This window comes from Mauremys mutica, chromosome 15, assembly GCF_020497125.1.
Source record: "Mauremys mutica isolate MM-2020 ecotype Southern chromosome 15, ASM2049712v1, whole genome shotgun sequence".
Classification (NCBI taxonomy): Eukaryota; Metazoa; Chordata; order Testudines; family Geoemydidae; genus Mauremys; species Mauremys mutica.
Genome location: NC_059086.1, coordinates 36,671,172 through 36,691,799, shown reverse-complemented (window position 1 = coordinate 36,691,799; position 20,628 = coordinate 36,671,172). Strand labels below are relative to the sequence as shown.

Sequence of the window (20,628 nt, the reverse complement as noted above, 5' to 3'; positions counted from 1 at the left end):
AGTGGGGCGGTAGGAGCGGGGGGGGGCAGGGGTCGGGGGACTAGTGAACCCGCTCGTGAACCCCCCCTGCCCGATATTCGGTCGGAGGGGGGGGTCGCACACACCCTTTGCCCCCCCCCGGCTGAGACCCTTGGCGGGGGGGCGGGGTATGAGTCCCCCCCTTCCCCCCTCCCGGGATCTCCCCCCCCCCGGGAGCTGTAAAGAGCCGCCCCGCCCCCCCCCCCCGGTCTCCCCTCCCCCGCCCCCGCCCCCGCCGCCGGGATATAAGGGGACCAGCCGCGCCGCGAATCCATCCGCACCAGCCAGCCGGTCCCGGACAGACAGACAGACATCGGCCCCCGCCCCTGACAGCAGGTAGGACCCGCCCCGCCCCCGGGAGGGGGGCTTTAGTCAGCCCGGACTCCTGGGTTCTCTCCCCGGCTCTGGGAGGGGAGTGGGGTCTGCTGGTTAGAGCAGGGGGAGCTGGGAGCCAGGACTCCTGGGTTCTCTTCCCCGGCTCTGGAAGGGGAGTGGGGGCTAGTGGTTAGAGCGGGGGGGGGGCTGGGAGCCAGGGCTCCTGGGTTCTCTCCCTGGCTCTGGGAGGGGAGTGGGGTCTGGTGGTTAGAGCAGGGGGGACTGGGAGCCGGGACTCCTGGGTTCTCTCCCTGGCTCTGGGAGGGGAGTGGGGTCTGGTGGTTAGAGCAGGGGGGCTGGGAGCCAGGGCTCCTGGGTTCTCTCCCTGGCTCTGGGAGGGGAGTGGGGTCTGGTTGTTAGAGCAGGGGGGGCTGGGAGCCAGGGCTCCTGGGTTCTCTCCCTGGCTCTAGGAGGGGAGTGGGGTCTGGTGGTTAGAGCAGGGGGGGCTGGGAGCCCGGATTCCTGGGTTCTCTACTCGGCTCTGGGAGGGGAGTGGGGTCTGGTGGTTGGAGCAGGGAGGGGGGCGGCTGGGTGCCCGGACTCCTGGGTTCTCTCCCCTGCTGACTGGCTGGTTCTCTTCCAGGCTCTCCGCCATGGTGCCCCTCGAACTGGTCTCGCTGCTCGTGGTGACTCTGGCAGGCCGGTGTGAGTCGCAGCGGATGGGGGAGCCCCCGGCCAGGTGAGGGCTGAGGGGGGCAGGGCGAGACTCCAGCCAGGAGGGCGGACGGGGGGGGGCTCCATTTTGTGGGGAACCCGGCTGGGAAGGGGATGCTGAGTGAAGGGGGCTGTGTGGGGGAGGGATGAAGGGTTGGGGGGCTTGGGGACCCTCCCCCCACATTGGGGCTCTTTCCCCAATCTCCCCTTCTCCACTGTAGATGGCACCCGCCGCCCGTGATCTCCTTCCTGCAGCAGTTGCGGGGGGCCCAGAGGGGGCCCCCCCTGGCAGCGCCTGCCCGTTGGGAGCCCGGCCCAGCAGCTGGAGCCAGGCCTGCGTGGTACGTCCAGCCGGAGGACGCGGGAGAGGCGCTTGGCCTGCCCAGGAGGTAAGTTCGGGGTAGTTCAGGGGCGGGGAGGGGGTGTCATGGGGTCAGAACCCCCCCTCCACTTCCAAGGGGCAGGGGGAGGAAAGGTGGGGGCCCAGCTGTTCCCTCATTGGAGCTGGGAGAGAACCCATGAGTCCTGGCTCCCAGCCTCCCCTGCTCTAACCACTAGACACCGCTCCCCTCCCAGAGCTGGGGTGGAACCCAGGAATCCTGGCTCCCAGCCCCCCCCCTGCTCTAACCACCAGACCCCTCTCCCCGCCCAGAGCCAGGGATGGAACCCAGGAGTCCTGGCTCCCAGCCCCCCCTGCTCCAATCACTAGACACCGCTCCCCTCCCAGAGCTGGGGATGGAACCCAGGAGTCCTGACTCCCAGCCCCCCCTGCTCTAACCACCAGACCCCTCTCCCCGCCCAGAGCCAGGGATGGAACCCAGGAGTCCTGACTCCCAGCCCCCCCTGCTCTAACCACTAGACCCCTCTCCCCGCCCAGAGCCAGGGATGGAACCCAGGAGTCCTGGCTCCTAGCCCCCCCCGCTCTAACCACTAGACCCCACTCCCCTCCCAGAGCTGGGGATGGAACCCAGGAGTCCTGACTCTCTCTCTCTCTCTGCCCGCCCAGCCCCCGGCGCCGGATCCCCCGCCAGCTCTCTCTGCAGACGACTGGGCGCGGCTGCCAGCTGGGCACGTGTCAGACCCATCGCCTCTTCAACTGGCTGTACCACATCGGGGCCAGCGACCACAAAGACGACTCCCAGAAGGACATGGCCGACCCCATGGGCTACGGGCGCCGGCGCCGCCGGGAGGGGAGCCCTGGCTGGCACCGGGGGCCTGCCCCCCACCGGGACAGCACCCGCTGAGAGCAGGGCTGGGCGCGGCCGGGGCACAGGGAGCCCCACCCCGCAGAGACACAGCCTGAGCCGGGGGCGGCCCAGCACCTCTGCCCGGAGACACACGGCACCGGCTGAGAAGAGGGGGTGGGCACAGCCGGGGGGGGCTGGCACCCACTGGCACGCGCACCCCCACCCTGGGGAGACACTGCCACCTACCCGCCCACACCGGCTCCTTGCTGCCCCCTGCAGGCAGCCGTGGTGGCTGCCTCATGCACCCCATGGCAAAGGGGCAGCCGGCCCCCCAGAGCTGGGGATCGGACCAAGGATTGTGCCGGGGGGGTGTGGAGATATGCCCCCCCCCGCCCAGCAGCACTTGCCCATCTACAGTGAGCAGCCCGGCAGCACCCAGGGACCCCCAAGTGGTGCTGTGGGACAGGGCAAGAGGGGGGGAGACAGACTGTGGGGTGGGGGGGGTCCTCCTGGGCCCCTGAATAATGGGCTATGGGGCCTATGGCCTGATGTGCAAATAAAGAGGTTTATTTGAACAGACAGAGACGCATCCTCCAGTCGTGGGGGGGGGAACCCGAGGGGGTCAGCCAACGGGGGATTGGCCTCGGGGTACAGCCACTCCCCTCCCAGAGGCAGGAGAGAACCCAGGAGTCCTGGCTCCCAGCTACCCCACCCCCCGCTCTAACCACTAGACCCCACTCCCCTCCCAGAGCCAGGAGAGAACCCAGGAGTCCTGGCTCCCAGCTACCCCACCCCCCGCTCTAACCACTAGACCCCACTCCCCTCCCAGAGCCAGGGAGAAAACCCAGGAGTCCTGGCTCCCACCCCCCCCGCGCTCTAACCACTAGACCCCCCCCTCCCAGAGTCGGGGAGAGAACCCAGGAGTCCTGGCTCCCAGCCCCCCCCGCTCTAACCACTAGACCCCACTCCCCTCCCAGAGCTGCCTATCAGAGGGTAGCTGCATTTACGGACACAACCCCACCGGGGTGGGGGGGGGCAAAGGGTGGGTGGCGAATGGGCTGTTCGCCTCCGGCTGGGGGTGGGCTGTGCGGAGGGGTGGGACGCTGCGGGGTCCAGCTGCTGCCTCCTGCCAGCCACAAGGGGGCAGCACCAACACACAGCTTGGCAAAGGATTCAGCCCCCCTCCCCGGCTGGGATAGAACCCAGGAGTCCTGGCTCCCAGACCCCCCCCCCGCTCTAACCACTACACCCCACTCCCCTCCCAGAGCCAGGAGCGAACCCAGGAGTCCTGGCTCCCACCCATCGCTCCCAGCGTGGCAGTGGGGTGGGGGATTTCAGGACCCCTCCCAGACACTTTGGTCATGGAGACCCCCCCCCCAGATCCTGTTGTGGTGGGGGGCCGGCCCCCACCACGGGACACGGCAGGCCATGCGAAGAACAAGCCATGGGGCAGGATGGCCACACCGGTTGGGGGGCCAGCGGGCATCCGGCCTGGGGCCGGCGGCGTCATCAAAGCGGGGAATTGCCCGGGGGCCGGAGCCGTCAGGGGCACGGCTACCAAGGGGGGGAGCCCGGCAGGATCTGGGGGCGCTGGCGGGGGGTGGCCTGAATGGGGGGCTGTCGTCCGGGGGGTCTCAGCAGGGTGGAAGACACGGGACGTCCCTGCACCGCTCGGCCCTGGGGGAGAGGGAGGGCAGGTGAACCCCCCAGGGCCGTTCGGCCAGGGCCTGAGCCCAGGGCTCGGCCCCGGGCGGGGGGATCGGGCTCCCCGTGGCCACGGGGGGAGCTCTGGCCCTGGCCCCCAGGGGGTCGGGGTGGGCCCAGCACTGGGCCATTCGAAGGGCAGCCTGGCCAGGGGTGGGGCCATCCGGGGCCCCTCCCGCCCCACGGCGCCCCCAGGAAACAACTTCCCCCCCGTCCCGCCTTCTGGCCCCTGGCGGAGCCCAGGGCTAGCACGGGGCGTCCCCCTCCTCTGGGACCCCGGGGGCTGTGCCCCCCCAGCCCCCCTTCCCCCTGTGACCCCTGCCCCACGCTCGCCCCTGCTCTCACCTCCTCCTCCTCCAGCCCCACCCCTCCCCCTCCCCCTCCCCCACTCTTACCCCTCCTCCAGCCCCCCCCTCTGGCCCAACCCTTCCCCACTATTACCCCTCCTCCAGCCCCACCCCTCCCCTGCCCTCCCCCTCCCCCACTATTACCCCTCCTCCAGCCCCACCCCTCCCCTGCCCTCCCCCTCTGGCCCAACCCTTCCCCCCCGCCTCCCCCCTCCCCCACTCTTACCCCTCCTCTTGCCCCATCCCTCCCCGAGCACTGCCCCTCCCCCACTATTACCCCTCCCCCACCTCCTCTCGTCCCACCCCTCCCCCCACTATTACCCCTCCTCTTTCCCCATTCCTCCCCCCCATTACTCCTCCCCCTCCCCCACTATTACCCCTCTTCTCGCCCCATCCCCGCCCCTCCCCCATTCTCTCTCTCCCCCCCCACTTCCATCCCTCAGTCCCGCCCCCTCACTCCCGGCTCTGACGCTCCGCGCAGGCTCCAGACACGTGTCCCCCCCCCACCCCGCCCCAGTTCTCCGGGAGGCCCCGGCGCCGCCGCGATCAGCTGGGCGAGGGGCGAGTGGGGCGGGGGGCAGAGGGGCGGGGTAGGAGCGAGGGGGTGAGGAGGCTAGAAGGGGGGGATGGGCTAGCGGGGGGGGGAGGGAGACGAGAGGGGAGGGGAGGGGGCAGCAGGGAGGGGCCCGTCCCCAGCCTGGGGGGGGGGGGGGTCTCAGGACGCTGCCAACCGCTTGCAGCGCAGCGGACACCCCGGCTTGGATCCTGCGGGCAGGAAGGTGAGTGAGGCGGTGGGAGCCAGGACTCCTGGGTTCCCTCTCTGGCTGAAGGGGCGTGGCTAGAGCGGTGTGTGTGTGTGGGGGTGTTTGGGAGTCAGGACTCCTGGGTTCTCTGTATGGCTGGAGGAGGGGGGAGCGGGGTCTAGTGGTTAGAGCGGTGGGAGGGGGTGTTTGGGAGTCAGGACTCCTGGGTTCTCTGTATGGCTGGAGGAGGGGGGAGCGGGGTCTAGTGGCTAGAGCGGTGTGTGTGGGGGGGGGTTTGGGAGTCAGGACTCCTGGGTTCTCTGTATGGCTGGAGGAGGGGGGAGCGGGGTCTAGTGGTTAGAGCGGGGGGGGGTGTTTAGGAGTCAGGACTCCTGGGTTCTCTGTATGGCTGGAGGAGGGGGGAGCGGGGGCCTAGTGGTTAGAGAGGGGGGTGGGGTTGTTTGGGAGCCAGGACTCCTGGGTTCTCTCCCCGGCTCGGGGAGCTGACAGGCGGTGTGTTTCCCCAGCCCATCGATATTCTTTGTATTGAGATTCCAGCCCCCGGGGGAGCCTGTCTCTCAGGGGCTGATGGGATGGGGGGGGGGGCAGCGCCGGGGCTGGGATCCCCAGGGGGAGGGGGGAGGCTCCCTGGGCCGTCTGTGATCGATGGGTGCTGAGTGCGGGGTGGGGGTGGGGCCCAGATGGGTAGGGGGGTGTAGCGGGGGAAGGGGCTGGGAGGGGAGTGGGGTCTAGTGGTTAGAGCAGGGGGGGGCTGGGAGCCAGGACTCCTGGGTTCCTTGGGAGCAGTGAAGGGTCTAGTGGGTTGGAGCCTCCCCATTCTAACCCACTAGCCCCCCCCGAGCCTGGGAGAGAACCCAGGAGTCCTGGCTCCCGGCCCCCCCCGCTCTAACCACTAGACCCCACTCCCCTCCCAGAGCCGGGGATGGAACCCAGGCATCCTGAGTACCAAGGTTCTGCTCTGCCCACCTCCCCCCCCCCCCCCGCTCTATCTGAGTCCAGGTGCGGGGAAGGTCACAGCCCCCAGAGCCTCTCCTGGGAGCCAGGGAGTAAAGGTCCCTGGCGGGGGACGTGTTTGCCAGGCACAAGCGGGCAGCTGGCCTCCGGACTCCTGGGTTCTATTCCGCCTCTTCCATCCTTCCCAGCCTCAGTTTCCCCAGAGGTACCGCGAGCCTGCTTTGATCTGTGGGGCAGGGACTGCGTGCTGCTGTGGGGCTGGGCAGCGCCCGGCCGGGGGGCCCCGTTCTGGGTCAGGGGCTGTGGAGAGCCTGGGGCGATTGGGGACGGTGGGGGGCTGATCTGGGTTAGGGATGGGGCTGTGACGTCCCTGGGTTCCCTCCCCAGCCCTGTGAGGGGAGTGGGGCCTATTGGTTAGAGCTGGGGGGCTGGGGGCAGGACTCCTGGGTTCCATCCCTGGCTCTGGGAGGGGAGTGGGGGCTAGTGGTTAGAGCGGGCGGTGGGGGAGACCGGATCTCTTCCTGTCTCTCACTCCCTGGGAGTCTGAGATGTCTCCACCCCCCCCCCATGCCGGGGTGCTGGATTGTGACCTCAGCAGCGCATCGGGGTGAGGTCACTGCGGAGCTGGGGCTGGACCGGCTGGTGCTGGCAGGTCTGGGCCCATTGGCAGTGCCCAGGTACGGCAGGTGCCCGTGACCCCCCCCCGGCTCTGTCCCCGGGGAGGGGGCCTCTCTCTGCCCCCCCCCCAACCGGCCGGAGTCAGGCCAGGAGCTCCCTCTGCGGTGCTGGGGCCAAAGGGCTAACGGGGGACACTGGGGGTTGGGGGCAGGGGGCGTTCGGTCCCGGGGCTGGCGCCGGGTCCGCGGGCGAGAGGGAGGTTGGTCCGGGGGGGCTGGGGGCAGAGAGGAGGCTGAGGAAAGGGGCAGAAAACCTGCCCCAGAGTGAGAGGCGCCGGGAGCCCCAGCTCTGCTGATCCCCACGGGGCAGGGGGGGGCGGGCTGAGCCCGGCGGCAGGTCCCTACGCACAATTCTGCACCCGTGGGCTCGGCAGCCAGGCTGGGCTGGAGCCAGGCTGTAAATATGGGGCTGGCTCTGACCAGGGAGGGGAATGACCCCACGGACGAGTCCCCAGCGTAGGCGGGACGGGGAAGTGGTGGAGGTGTGGGGCCTGCGTATCCAGGGACCCCTCTGGGGTGGGGTGCGGGGGCTGGGTGTCCGGGGACCCCTCTGGGGTGGGGTGTGGGGGCTGGATATATGGGGACCCCTCTGTGGTGAGTCGTGGGGGCTGGGTGTCCAGGGACCCCTCTGGGGTGAGTCGCGGGAGCTGGATATATGGGGACCCCTCTGGAGTGGGGTGCGGGGGCTGGGTGTCCAGGGACCCCTCTGGGGTGAGTCGTGGGGGCTGGGTGTCCGGGGACCCCTCTGTGGTGTGTCGTGGGGGCTGGGTGTCCAGGGACCCCTCTGGGGTGAGTCGCGGGGGCTGGATATATGGGGACCCCTCTGGGGTGGGGTGCGGGGGCTGGGTGTCCGGGGACCCCTCTGGGGTGGGGCGCGGGGGCTGGATATATGGGGACCCCTCTGGGGTGGGGTGCGGGGGCTGGGTGTCTGGGGCTCTCCCCAGAGCCTTAGGGGGGGTTAGTCGCCTGACTCCCAGCCCCCCCTTAGCACCGGGGTAGGACCCAGGCGTCCTGGCATGTCAGTGCCCCCCCCCGACGGCCCCTCTCTCTCTGCCCCAGCGCCCGCTAGCGCCCCCCAGCCATGGCGGAGGCTCACCAGGCCGTGGCCTTCCAGTTCACGGTCTCGCCCGAGGGGGTCGACCTGCGGCTCAGCCATGCGGCCCTGAAGCAGGTCTACCTGGCCGGCCTGCGCTCCTGGAAGAAGAAAATCACCCGGCTCCGGGTATGGGGGAGACCCCACTGGGGCTGGGGAGGAGCTGTGGGGTCTGACTGTGGGGTGGGAATTGGGGGTGGGGGGGGAGATTGAGGGGCAGGGGGCTGGGAGTTACCCAAGAGGTCAGACTGGGGCAGAGATTGTGGGCTGGGGGGGTGAGGAGTCAGACTGTGGGGCTGGGGGTTAGAGGGGGATCTGGGGGGTCAGAGTGAGGAGCAGGGATCTGGGGGGTGTTGGGGGGTCAGAGTGAGGAGCAGGGATCTCGGGGCTGGGGGGAGGTAATAATGGGAGATATACCAATCTCCTAGAACTGGAAGGGACCTTGAAAGGTCATCGAGTCCAGCCCCCTGCCTTCACTAGCAGGACCAATTTTTGCCCCAGATCCCTAAGTGGCCCCCTCAAGGATTGAACTCACAACTCTGGGTTTAGCAGGCCAATGCTCAAACCACTGAGCTATCCCTGCCCCCTTCCCTCAGCTCCAAACTGGGAGTTGGAGGGTCAGACTGAGGAGCAGGGATCTGGGGGCTGGGGGGAGTCAGGGCTCAGAGTGAGGAGCAGGGATCTGGGAGCTGGGGGGAGCTGGGGGGTCAGAGTGAGGAGCAGGGATCTGGGGGCTGGGGGGAGCTGGGGGCTCAGAGTGAGGAGCAGGGATCTGGGGGGAGCTGGGGGGTCAGAGTGAGGAGCAGGGATCTGGGGGCTGGGGGGTGTTGGGGGGTCAGAGTGAGGAGCAGGGATCTGGGGGCTGGGGGGAGCTGGGGGGTCAGAGTGAGGAGCAGGGATCTGGGGGCTGGGGGAGCTGGGGGGTCAGAGTGAGGAGCAGGGATCTGGGGGGAGTCGGGGGTCAGAGTGAGAAGCAGGGATCTGGGGGGAGTTGAGGGGGTCAGACCTGGGATCAGGGAGCTGGGGGGGAGGAGCTGGGCTCTGGCCTGGCCCCGTGCTGCTTCCCCCCCCCCCCCCCCGCTGACCCCCGTCTCCCCCCACAGAACAGCCTGGTGACGGGCGTGTTCCCCGCCAGCCCGGCCAGCTGGCTGGTCATGGCCGCAGCCATCCTGGCCAGCCAGGCCTCCCGCCTCGACCCCTCCATGGGGCTCATCGGCAAGATCAAGGAGCACCTGCCCGCCAGGTGGGGGGGGTATGGGGGACAGGGCCAGGGATACGTGTGGGGCTGGGGGAGGGAGGCTGGGCTGGGGGCTCAGGGGCACTGGGGAGGGCATAGGGGGGCAGGGCCAGGGATATGTGTGGGGCTGGGGGAGGGAGGCTGGGCTGGGGGCTCAGGGGCACTGGGGAGGGCATGGGGGGCAGGGCCAGGGATATGTGTGGGGCTGGGGGAGGGAGGCTGGGCTGGGGGCTCAGGGGCACTGGGGAGGGCATAGGGGGGCAGGGCCAGGGATATGTGTGGGGCTGGGGGAGGGAGGCTGGGCTGGGGGCTCAGGGCCACTGAGGAGGGCCTGGGGGGCAGGGCCAGGGGGCTGAGGGAAGGGGGCTGGGGGTGTTGGGGGGACTGGGGGGGCCGGGGGGCAGGGCCAGGGGGCATTTGGGGCTGAGGGAAGGGGGCTGTGCTGGGGGTGTTTGGGGGAGAGGGAGGTGGTGCTGGGGGGCACAGAGGAGGGCAGGGCTGGGGGGCAGGGCCAGAGGGTGTGTGGGGCTGAGGAAGGGGGCTGGGCTGGGGGGCTCGGGAGCACTGGGGGGCAGGGCCAGGGGGCGTGTGGGGCTGAGGGAAGGGAGCTGGGCAGGGGTGTTTGGGGGAGAGGGAGGTGGTGCTGGGGGGCACAGAGGAGGGCAGGGCTGGGGGGCAGGGCCAGAGGGTGTGTGGGGCTGAGGGAAGGGGGCTGGGGGAGACGGTGGGCAGCGCCAGGGATACGTGTGGGGCTGGGGGAGGGAGGCTGGGCTGGGGGCTCAGGGGCACTGGGGAGGGCATGGGGGGCAGGGCCAGGGATATGTGTGGGGCTGGGGGAGGGATGCAGGGCTGGGGGGCTTGGGGGCACTGGGGAGGGCACGGGGGGGCAGAGCCAGGGGGCGTGTGGGGCTGAGGGAAGGGGGCTGGGGGGGTCGGGGGGCAGGGCCAGGGGGCGTGTGGTGCTGAGGGAAGGGGGCTGGGGGGGTCGGGGGCAGGGCCAGGGGCGTGTGGGGCTGAGGGAAGGGGGCTGTCCTGGGGGTGTTTGGGGGGGAGGGAGGCAGGGCTGGGGGGCTCGGGGGGGGTCACCGGAGAGGGGGTGACCCCCCCACTGACCCCGCCCCGCCCCCCGCAGCGCGTACCTGTCGGAGCCGGCCCGGGCGGGGCTGGGGGCTCTGGGGAGGGCCCGGGGGGGCAGAGCCAGGGGGCGTGTGGGGCTGAGGGAAGGGGGCGGGTGGGGGGGTCGGGGGGGCAGGGCCAGGGGGCGTGTGGGGCTGAGGGAAGGGGGCTGGGCTGGGGGTGTTTGGGGGGGAGGGAGGCAGGGCTGGGGGGCTCGGGGGGGTCACCGGAGAGGGGGTGGCCCCCCCGCTGACCCCGCCCCGCCCCCCGCAGCGCGTACCTGTCGGAGCCGGCCCGGGCGGGGCTGGGGGCTCTGGCCTTCGCCACCCTGCTGTGGCTGGGGCTGGTGGTGACCATGCGGGGGGCCCTGCGGGCTCTGCTCTGCTACCACGGCTGGATGGGCGAGGAGCACGGGCGCCCCTCCCACGCCACCAAGTGCTGGCTGGTAGGTGCGGGGCCCGGGGGGGCGGGGACGTGCTGGGGGCCCCGGGGGGGCTGGGACGTGCCGGGCCCCGGGGGGCTGGGACGTGCTGGGGGCCCCGGGGGGACTGGGACGTGCTGGGGGGGCTGGGACGTACCGGGGGCCCGGGGGGGCTGGGACGTGCTGGGGGGGGCTGGGACGTGCCAGGGCCCCGGGGGGGCTGGGACATGCTGGGGGCCCCGGGGGGGGGTGGTACCTTCTGGGGGACCCCATGGGCGGGGGCTGGGATGTGCCAGGGGCCCCGGGGCCATGTGGGGGGCTGCTATGTCCTGAGGCTGCGGGGGGGGGGGGGCTGGTACCTTCTGGGGGACCCCATGGGCGGGGGCTGGGATGTGCTAGGGGCCTTGGGGCCATGTGGGGGGTGGTACATCCTGGGGCTGCAGGTGGGGGGGCTGGTCCCTTCTGGGGGGCCCCATGGGGGGCTGCGATGGGCCACAGGGGGTGCCCCCATGCTGCTGTGGCTCAGGCCTGGCATGTACCATGGTGTGGGGGGGCAGGAGCTAGGATGGGGGGGCTGAAACTATCCGGGGGGGGGCTCGCTCCCCGGCTGGCCAGTTGGGGGTCACTGCTCTGCCCCCCCAGGCGCTGGTGAAGATCTTTGCCGGCCGCAGGCCCATGCTGTACAGCTACCAGGCCTCCCTGCCACGGCTCCCCGTGCCCCCCGTCAGCGACACGGTGCAGCGGGTGAGCGACCGCGGGGGGGGGGGAGAACCTGGGGAAGGGGGGGCTGGGTTCTCGGAGGGGGGCTGGTGGCTGGGGGGAATCCTGGGGCGGGGGTCTGGACTGCCGTGGGGGCTGGTGGAGGGGGGAAGTTGGGGGGGTCCTGGGAAGGGGGGTTCTGGGGGACTGGCGCTGGTGGAGGGGGAGTCCGGGGGGGGAGTTGGGGGGGTTGGGGAAGGGGGGTTGGGGGGGACTGGCGCTGGTGGAGGGGGAGTCCGGGGGGGGAGCTGGGGGGGGTTAGGGAAGGGGGGTTGAGGGGGAAAGGCGCAGGTGGAGGGGGAGTCCGGGGGGGGAGTTGGGGGGGGTCTGGGAAGGGGGGTTCTGGGGGACTGGCGCTGGTGGAGGGGGAGTCCGGGGGGGGAGATGCGGGGGGGTCTGGGAAGGGGGGTTCTGGGGGACTGGCGCTGGTGGAGGGGGAGTCCGGGGGGGGGAGTTGGGGGGGTCTGGGAAGGGGGGTTCTGGGGGACTGGCGCTGGTGGAGGGGGAGTCCGGGGGGGGAGATGCGGGGGGGTCTGGGAAGGGGGGTTCTGGGGGACTGGCGCTGGTGGAGGGGGAGTCCGGGGGGGGAGTTGGGGGGGGGTCTGGGAAGGGGGGGTCTGGGGGACTGGCGCTGGTGGAGGGGGAGTCCGGGGGGGGAGTTGGGGGGGTGCCGGGGGGGCTGGGGGCAGTGGAGCTGACACTCCCCGGTTTGGGGGGGTCTCCCCCCGGCTTTGCCCCCCCCAGTACCTGGAGTCGATGCGCCCCCTGCTGTCGGACTCGCACTTCCAGCGCGCGGCCGCCCTGGGCCGGGACTTCGAGCGCTCGCTGGGCCCCCGGCTGCAGTGGTACCTGACCCTCAAGTCCTGGTGGGCCACCAACTACGTGAGTGAGCCGGGCCGGGGGGGCCCCGTGCTGGGGGGGGCTCGGGGGGCCCCGTGCTGCGAGGGGTTGGGGGGCTCAGTGGGGGGGCACCGTGCTGGGGGGGGCTCAGTGGGGGGGTTGTGCTGGGAGGCAGTGGGAGGCTGGGGGGGCTCGTGCTGCAGGAGGGGCGTGGGGGGGTCTCTGACTCCCTTTACCCTTGTCCCCCCCCCAGGTGAGCGACTGGTGGGAAGAATACGTTTACCTGCGGGGCCGGGGCCCCCTGATGGTTAACAGCAACTACTACGCCATGGTGGGTCCTTTCGGGGGGGGCGTACGGGGGCCCCCTCCCTGTACTCTGCTCTGGCCCCGTGGGGGGGCGTGTGGGCCCCCCCTCCCTGTACTCTGCTCTGGCCCCGTGGGGGGGCATATGGGGGCCCCCGCTCCTTGTACCTTGCTCTGGCCCTGTGGGGGGGGGGGATACGGGTGCCCCCGTTCCTTGTACCTTGCTCTGGCCCCGTGGGGGGGGGGCATATGGGGGCCCCACTCCCTGTACCCTGGTCTGGCCCCGGGGGGGGGGCGTACGGGGGCCCCACTCCCTGTACCCTGCTCTGGCCCCGTGGGGGGGCGTACGGGGGCCCCCCTCCCTGTACCCTGCTCTGGCCCCGTGGGGGGGCGTACGGGGGTCCCCCATGTATAGCCCGGTCCCTAACCCCCTTCTCCCCCCCGCCCCCAGGATTTCCTGTACGTCACCCCGACCCCCCTGCAGGCCGCCCGGGCGGGGAACGTGGTTCATGCCGTGCTGCTCTACCGGCGGCTGCTGAACCGCGAGCAGATCAAACCGGTGAGGGGGGGCTGGGGGGGGCATCCGACGGGGGGGGCGCCTGGCCAAGGGGGGCGGTCGGGGGCAGAGAGGGGAGGGGCCTCGGCAGGGGGCTGTGCCGTGAGGGGGCTGGGGTGTCTCTGGGGGGCGGGTCTCCCCTGGCATGGGGCAGGGGGCTGCGTTATGGGGGGGGCTCTCAGGGGTGATGGATTCCCTCCCTGCCCCCCCAGCTGATGATCCAGGGCACCCTGCCCATGTGCTCGGCGCAGTACGAACGCATGTTCAACACCACCCGTGTCCCTGGAGTGGAGGCAGGTAGGACCCCCCCGGCCCCCCCTCCCCGGCGAGGGGGGGTCACCTCCCACTGAACCCCTGGGGTGAAAGCTTTGCACCAGATTAAATACCCTGGAGATAGCACGTACACCCCCCCTTACAGCTGGGGGGCCTTGCAGTGGGGTGACCCCCAGAGTGGGGTGGGGGGCCCAGTGGGGGGGGTCAGTGGGGTGACCCCCTGGGAGAGGCTGAGGGGACCCAGTGTCGGGGGGTCTCAGAGTGGGGTGACCCCCAGAGAGGGGTGGGGGGATCTCTGGGGGGCTGGATGTGAACTGGGGTGGGCTGCTGCAGGAGGGGAGGGGTTGGTGCCGGGTGTTTTGCCCGGGGGGAGGGGACGGCCAAGGGGCGGCCCGGCCCCCACACCCCGCTCCCCCCCCAGATTCGCTGCAGCACCGGCGGGACAGCCGGCACATCGCTGTTTTCCACGCCGGCCGCTTCTTCCGCGTGGGGCTGTACCATGGGGGGCGGCTGCTGGGCCCCCGCGAGCTGCAGGCCCAGTTCCAGCGGATCCTGGACGACCCCGCGCCCCCCGCGCCCGGCGAGGAGACCCTGGCCGCCCTGACCGCCGGGCCCCGGTGAGAGCGGGGGGGGGGGATGGGAACGGGGGGATGGGAATGTGGGGGGGCAGTGGGGGACGGGACCTATGGGGGTGGGGGCAGGTGGGGGGGACCTGGGGGATGGGACCCAGGGGGGGACGGGACCAATGGGGGTGGGGGCAGGTGGGGGGGAACTGGGGGATGGGACCAAGGGGGGGATGGGACCTATGGGGGTGGGGGGGGACCTGGGGGATGGGAACCAGGGGGGGACGGGACCTATGGGGGTGGGGGCAGGTGGGGGGGACCTGGGGGATGGGACCCAGGGGGGGACGGGACCTATGGGGGTGGGGGCAGGTGGGGGGGACCTGGGGGATGGGACCCAGGGGGGGATGGGACCTATGGGGGTGGGGGCAGGTGGGGGGGACCTGGGGGATGGGACTGGGGAGAGGGACGGAGACAAGTGGGGGGAGGCTGAATGGGAGCTGGTGGGGGGAAGGGGGGATCCGGGCACCCAGTGGGGCGGGGGGGGCAGGGGCAGCGCTGGCCGGGCTGACACCCCCCCCCCCCTGCAGGGAGCCGTGGGCCCGGGCCCGCCGGACGTACTTCGGGTCGGGCCGGAACCAGGACTCGCTCCGGGCGGTGGAACAAGCTGCCTTTTTCCTGACGCTGGACACCACGGAGCAGGGGCTGCTGGGCCCCGAGCCGGGCCGGGCGCTGGATCGATACGCCAAGGCCCTGCTGCACGGGCAGTGCCACGACAGGTGGGGGACCCCGCCCCCCCGAACCGCCCCCGATCCCCCCCCCCGATCCCCCCAACTCCCCCCCCACCCGCTACGCCAAGGCCCTGCTGCACGGGCAGTGCCACGACAGGTGGGGGACCCCGCCCCCAAAACCCCCCCGACCCCCCCAACTCCCCCCCCACCCGCTCCGCCAAGGCCCTGCTGCACGGGCAGTGCCACGACGGGTGGGGGACCCCACCCCCCCGAACCCTCCGAGCCCCCCAACTCCCCCCCCCGGTCCGCCACGGCCCTGCTGCACGGGCAGGGCCACGACAGGTGGGGGACCCCGGCCCCCCAAGCCCCTCCCTGACCTCCCAACTCTCCCCCCCCCACCTGCTCCACCTGAAGACCCCCCCCAATCCCGCCAGCCTCCTCCCTGGCAGCTCTGGTGAGATCCCCCCCCCACGAATAACCCCCGTTTCCCTCCCCAGGCCCCCTATGACGGGTGGGTGGGGGTGGCAGCCCCCAGCCCTTCTGGGCCCCCCCCTAACTCCCACCACTGATTGGCCCCAGTACCTCCCAGCTCCTCCCACCTTCCCTTCCCCCCCCCAGGACCCCCAGCAGGGAGGTGCCCCCCTGAGGACTCCCGCAATCCTCCAGTCACTCCAGGGTCCCTCCTCGGTCTCCATGGCGGGGGGGACGACCCTGCAGCGCCCCCTCCCCTGGACCCCGGCTGGCCTGCCCGCCCCCGGCCATGCGCCCCCCTCCCCAGGTCTGGGCCTCACCCCGTGGCTGCCCCCTTGCAGGTGGTTTGACAAATCCTTCACCCTGATCGTCTTCCGCAACGGCAAGATCGGCCTGAACGCGGAGCACTCCTGGGCCGACGCCCCCGTCATGGGCCACCTCTGGGAGGTACGCCCGGACGCCTGGGTTCCCGCCCTGCTCCGGGGGGCGGGGTGGGGGAGCTGGGAGCCTGGATGCCTGGGTTCCCTCCCCATTCCAGGGGTGGGGGAGGTGGGAGGCCGGACGCCTGGGTTCCCTCCCTGCTCCGGGGGGCGGGGTGGGGGAGCTGGGAGCCTGGATGCCTGGATTCCCTCCCCATTCCAGGGGTTGGGGTGGGGGAGGTGGGAGGCCGGACGCCTGGGTTCTCAGCTGCCTGCGTCTCCCCCGTCGCCCGCAGTATACGCTGGCCACAGACGTCTTCCAGCTGGGCTACGGCGCGGACGGTCACTGCAAGGGGGAGCTGGACCCCAGCATCCCCCCACCCCAAAAACTGCAGTGGGAGATCCCCGAGGAGGTGAGCGGGGCGGGGCCTGGGCACGGGGGGAGGGGCTGAGAGTGGGGTGTGTGGGGCGAGGGGGGCTGGTCTCAAAGGAGGATGGAGCCAAAAGAAGGTGGGGGTGGGGCCTGGGGTGGGGCAGAGCCAAAGGAAAGCAGGGGCGGGGGCTGGGGTGGAGCCAATGGAAGGTGGGCGGGGCCTGCGGTGGTGAAGCCAAATAAAGATGGGGTGGGGCCAAAGGAAAATGGGCGGGGCCTGAGTGTGGGTGGGGCCAAAGGAATGGGGGCGGGGGGGCGTTTTGGGGGCAGCTTTCTGGTCTGACACGTGCCCTCCATGCCCCCCCCCCCCGCAGTGCCGGCGGGTGATCCAGGGCTCCCTGCGGGCGGCCCAGGCCCTGGCCCACGACGTCGACTTCCACACGTTCGCCTTCAAGGACTTCGGCAAGGGGCTGATCAAGAAATGCCGCACCAGCCCCGACAGCTTCATCCAGCTGGCCCTGCAGCTGGCGCACTTCCGGGTACGGCCCCCGCCCCACGGCCTGCCCCACGGCCTGCCCCTGCCCCACGGCCAGCCCCTGCCCCACAGCCTGCCCCAGCCCCAACAGCTTCATCCAGCTGGCCCTGCAGCTGGCGCACTTCCGGGTACGGCCCCTGCCCCACGGCCTGCCCCTGCCCCACGGCCTGCCCCTGCCCCACAGCCTGCCCCACGGCCTGCCCCTGCCCCACAGCCTGCCCCAGCCCCGACAGCTTCATCCAGCTGGCCCTGCAGCTGGCGCACTTCCGGGTACGGCCCTGCCCCACGGCCTGCCCCACGGCCAGCCCCTGCCCCACGGCCTGCCCCTGCCCCACAGCCTGCCCCAGCCCCGACAGCTTCATCCAGCTGGCCCTGCAGCTGGCGCACTTCCGGGTACGGCCCCCGCCCCACGGCCTGCCCCACGGCCTGCCCCTGCCCCACAGCTTCATCCAGCTGGCCCTGCAGCTGGCGCACTTCCGGGTACGGCCCTGCCCCACGGCCTGCCCCACGGCCTGCCCCTGCCCCACGGCCTGCCCCATGGCCTGCCCCTGCCCCACGGCCTGCCCCTGCCCCACAGCCTGCCCCAGCCCCGACAGCTTCATCCAGCTGGCCCTGCAGCTGGCGCACTTCCGGGTACGGCCCCCGCCCCACGGCCTGCCCCACGGCCTGCCCCTGCCCCACGGCCTGCCCCTGCCCCACAGCCTGCCCCAGCCCCGACAGCTTCATCCAGCTGGCCCTGCAGCTGGCGCACTTCCGGGTACGGCCCTGCCCCACGGCCTGCCTCAGCCCCACAGCCTGCCCCACGGCCTGCCCCTGCCCCACAGCCTGCCCCAGCCCCGACAGCTTCATCCAGCTGGCCCTGCAGCTGGCGCACTTCCGGGTACGGCCCCCGCCCCACGGCCTGCCCCACGGCCTGTCCCTGCCCCACAGCCTGCCCCAGTCCCGACAGCTTCATCCAGCTGGCCCTGCAGCTGGCGCACTTCCGGGTACGGCCCCCGCCCCACGGCCTGCCCCTGCCCCACGGCCTGCCTCAGCCCCACAGCCTGCCCCACGGCCTGTCCCTGCCCCACAGCCTGCCCCAGTCCCGACAGCTTCATCCAGCTGGCCCTGCAGCTGGCGCACTTCCGGGTACGGCCCCCGCCCCACGACCTGCCCCACGGCCTGCCCCCGCCCCACGGCCTGCCCCAGCCCCACAGCCTGCCCCAGCCCCAACAGCTTCATCCAGCTGGCCCTGCAGCTGGCGCACTTCCGGGTACGGCCCTGCCCCACGGCCTGAGTGTGCCCCCCCCGAGGGGCCATGTCCCGGCGCCGGGCGAGGGGTCCCCGTCTAAGCTCCCCCCCTTCCCCCGCAGGACAAAGGGAAGTTCTGCCTGACCTACGAGGCCGCCATGACGCGGCTGTTCCGCGAGGGGCGCACGGAGACCGTCCGCTCCTGCTCCATCGAGTCCTGCAACTTCGTCCGCGCCATGACGGACTCCGCCCAGAGCGTGAGTCGGGGGAGCAGGGGCCTCCCACCTCGGGGGACCCGGCCGCAAAAGAGGGGTGGAGGCTGTGGGCGAGGGGTGAAGGGGGCAGGGGAGTCGGGGGGGCCGCCCCTGTCTGGATGAGCCGAGGCCCCCCCACTGCTTCCGGGGGGCTCCCGCCGGCGGGAGAGGCAGGTGGTGGAGCCGAACGCAGTGCGGAGAGAACTGCCGACGCTGCCATCCCCGGCGCTCCCCGAGCCTCTGCCTGGCCAGCACTCTGCCCCCAAAGCCCTCGGCTTATCCCCAGGGTCGTGCCAGCTGCCTTTGGTCCGTCCCCTCACTCCCGCCTCCGTCCGTCCCCCCCAGGCCGCCCAGCGCCTGGCCCTGTTCCGTGTGGCGGCCGCCAAGCACCAGACCCTGTACCGCCGGGCCATGACGGGCGCGGGCATCGACCGACACCTCTTCTGCCTCTACGTGGTCTCCAAGTACCTGGGTGTGGACTCCCCCTTCCTCAGGGAGGTACGTGGGTGTGGGGGGGTGCTCAGGGGTGGGGCTTGAAGAGGGGGAGGGGCAATCTCCAGGAGGGGGCGGGGTTTGGGGGTACAGGGGTGGGCCAGTCTCTGGGCAGAACTTGGGAGACCAAGGAGGTGGGGCGATCTCAGGGAGGGGGTGTGGCTTGGGGTACCGGAGGGGCGGGGCTTGAAGAGGAGGGGCAATCACAAGGAGGGGCGGGGTTTGGGGCACAGGGGTGGGGTTTGAAGAGGGGGAGGGGCAATCTCCAGGAGGGGGCGGGGTTTGGGGCACAGGGGTGGGGCTTGAATGGGGGAGGGGCAATATACAGGAGGGGGCGGGGGTTGGGGCACAGGGGAGGGGCTGGAAGAGGGGGAGGGGCAATCTCCAGGAGGGGGCGGGGTTTGGGGCACAGGGGTGGGGTTTGAAGAGGGGGAGGGGCAATCTCCAGGAGGGGGCGGGGTTTGGGGCACAGGGGTGGGGCTTGAAGAGGGGGAGGGGCAATCTCCAGGAGGGGGCGGGGTTTGGGGTACAGGGGCGGGGCTTGAAGAGGGGGAGGGGCAATCTCCAGGAGGGGGCGGGGTTTGGGGGTACAGGGGCGGGGCAGTCTCTGGGCAGAACTTGGGAGACCAAGGAGGTGGGGCGATCTCAGGGAGGGGGTGTGGCTTGGGGTACCGGAGGGGCGGGGCTTGAAGAGGAGGGGCAATCACAAGGAGGGGGCGGGGTGGGCACAGACTGGGAGGATCCAGAGGGCGGGGCTGGGTGTGTGGGGTGGGGGTCCAGGGGCGGAGCTTGAATCAGGAAGGGGTGGGCCTTGCAGAAGGGGGTGGGTCTTTGGGGGCAGGGCGATCAGGACTGTGCCCCCCCCCACCCCCCACCTTGCCTTGCAGGTGCTGTCAGAGCCGTGGGGCCTGTCAACCAGCCAGACCCCCATCCAGCAGCTCGAGCTCTTCGACCTCAAGCAGCACCCGGACTACATCTCCTGCGGGGGCGGCTTTGGGCCGGTGAGTGCCGGACGCCTGGGTTCTCTCCCGGCTCGGGGAGGGGAGTGGGGGCTAGTGGTTAGAGCAGGGGGGGGCTGGGAGCCAGGACTCCTGGGTTCTCTCCCCGGCTCTGAGAGAGGAGTGGGGTCTAGTGGTTAGAGCAGGGAGGGCCTGGGAGCCAGGACTCCTGGGTTCTCTCCCTGGCTCTGGCTCTGGGAGGGGAGAGGAGGCTGGTGGTTAGAGCAGGGAGGGGCTGGGAGCCAGGACTCCTGGGTTCTCTGCCCCCCAGGTGGACGATAACGGCTACGGGGTGTCGTACATCATCATCGGCGAAGACCTCATCACGTTTCACGTCTCCTGCAAGTTCTCTAGCCCTGAGACGGTGAGTGGAGGCCAGGGATGGGGGTGGGAGGGGGCGCCAGCCTGTTCCCCGCCCCCCCGTCTATCCCTCCCCTTCCCCCCCCCATGGCAATAACCTCTTCCCCCCCCCCCCAGCTAACCCGTCCCGTCTTCCCCCGCAGGACGCTCACCGCTTCGGGGCCAACATCCGGACGGCTCTGCTCGACCTCCGGGCTCTCTTCAACCTGCCCCCCAAGTAGCCTGAAGACGCGCTGTGGGCGGGGGGGGGCGGCTGGATTTCCCCCCCGCCCCAATAAAGCGATGGGGCATGGAGACCCCGCTAGGGCATGGGCTGTGTTTGTGTTCAGAGCCCCCCACTGGTGCGTCTGCGGGGGGGGGGGGAAGCATAGGAGTGGGGGGCTGGGGTGACTCCTGGGGGGCGTTTCCCCGTCCTGGCGCTGGCTGGTACAGCGGGGGGGGGGCTGCTCGGGCTGGGTACAAAGCCCCCCCCTTCTGCTGACCCCCCCCTTCCACAGAGCCTGACAGTTCAGCTACCCCATGGGCCCCCAGGAAATGGGGGGGGGAGACTTTGCCATTTTTATTTCCCCCCCACACACAAAACGGGTTTTCAGCCAGGGCTGCAGCCATTGAGGGGGTGTCTACGGTAGCCCCCCCCAGTTGTTTGCTTTTGTGTTATTTTTAAAGGGGGACTGTGACTGTGGGGGGGGGGGAGGGAGGGCTGAGCCTGGCCTCGCTGGCTGCAACTGCGGCCAGGTAATAAAGGTCCAACAGCGACGAACGTGAGAGTCCTCTGTCACGGTGCGGGGGGGTCGTTAGATGCCTCCCCCCCTCCCCCCCGATATCTGCCCTAGAGCGCCTCGCACACCCCACGGCAGAGCCCCGGGCTGCTGCCCCCGTCACCACAGAGAGACACACACGCAGGGGCGGAGACGCAGGCCCAGGGCC

The 20,628-nt window shown here is 71.4% G+C and overlaps 2 protein-coding genes across 4 annotated transcripts in view; both read left to right on the top strand.

The window, feature by feature from the left end:
- LOC123350026 (AP-2 complex subunit alpha-1-like) overlaps positions 1 to 2,764 on the top strand; it is a 13,540-nt gene extending 10,776 nt beyond the window's left edge. Inside the window, 4 exon segments of the mRNA XM_044988358.1 lie at positions 303 to 354; positions 977 to 1,072; positions 1,269 to 1,436; positions 2,054 to 2,764. Coding sequence (XP_044844293.1) covers positions 303 to 354; positions 977 to 1,072; positions 1,269 to 1,436; positions 2,054 to 2,291 — 554 coding nt within the window. The 3' untranslated portion in view covers positions 2,292 to 2,764.
- A 2,188-nt stretch (positions 2,765 to 4,952) lies between these two features.
- On the top strand, positions 4,953 to 20,008 carry LOC123350421 (carnitine O-palmitoyltransferase 1, liver isoform-like). Of its 3 annotated transcripts, none has more exons than XM_044989012.1 (19): positions 4,953 to 5,064; positions 7,740 to 7,902; positions 8,877 to 9,016; positions 10,400 to 10,571; positions 11,190 to 11,291; positions 12,051 to 12,188; positions 12,400 to 12,477; positions 12,901 to 13,008; positions 13,218 to 13,302; positions 13,700 to 13,895; positions 14,429 to 14,617; positions 15,382 to 15,487; positions 15,756 to 15,872; positions 16,207 to 16,371; positions 17,720 to 17,854; positions 18,197 to 18,349; positions 19,231 to 19,344; positions 19,613 to 19,705; positions 19,845 to 20,008. In XM_044989012.1, exons 2-19 carry the CDS (start codon positions 7,762 to 7,764, stop codon positions 19,920 to 19,922), a joined length of 2,310 nt encoding a protein of 769 aa, XP_044844947.1. In that variant the 5' UTR covers positions 4,953 to 5,064; positions 7,740 to 7,761; the 3' UTR covers positions 19,923 to 20,008. The 3 variants fall into 3 exon arrangements, with proteins under 3 accessions (XP_044844947.1, XP_044844946.1, XP_044844945.1); XM_044989011.1 differs by lacking the exon at positions 4,953 to 5,064 and adding an exon at positions 6,069 to 6,208; XM_044989010.1 differs by lacking the exon at positions 4,953 to 5,064 and adding an exon at positions 6,593 to 6,680.
- The last annotated feature ends 620 nt before the right edge of the window (positions 20,009 to 20,628 follow it).

What these genes read in the sequence shown, in the direction of transcription:
- LOC123350421 (XM_044989012.1), top strand. Translation starts at nt 7,762, where the DNA reads ATGGCGGAGGCTCACCAGGCCGTGGCCTTCCAGTTCACGGTCTCGCCC. An exon ending in ACAGCAACTACTACGCCATG is followed by an intron (nt 12,478 to 12,900) that starts GTGGGTCCTTTC and finishes CCCCGCCCCCAG; the next exon opens with GATTTCCTGTACGTCACCCC. An exon ending in TGCAGCTGGCGCACTTCCGG is followed by an intron (nt 16,372 to 17,719) that starts GTACGGCCCCCG and finishes CTTCCCCCGCAG; the next exon opens with GACAAAGGGAAGTTCTGCCT.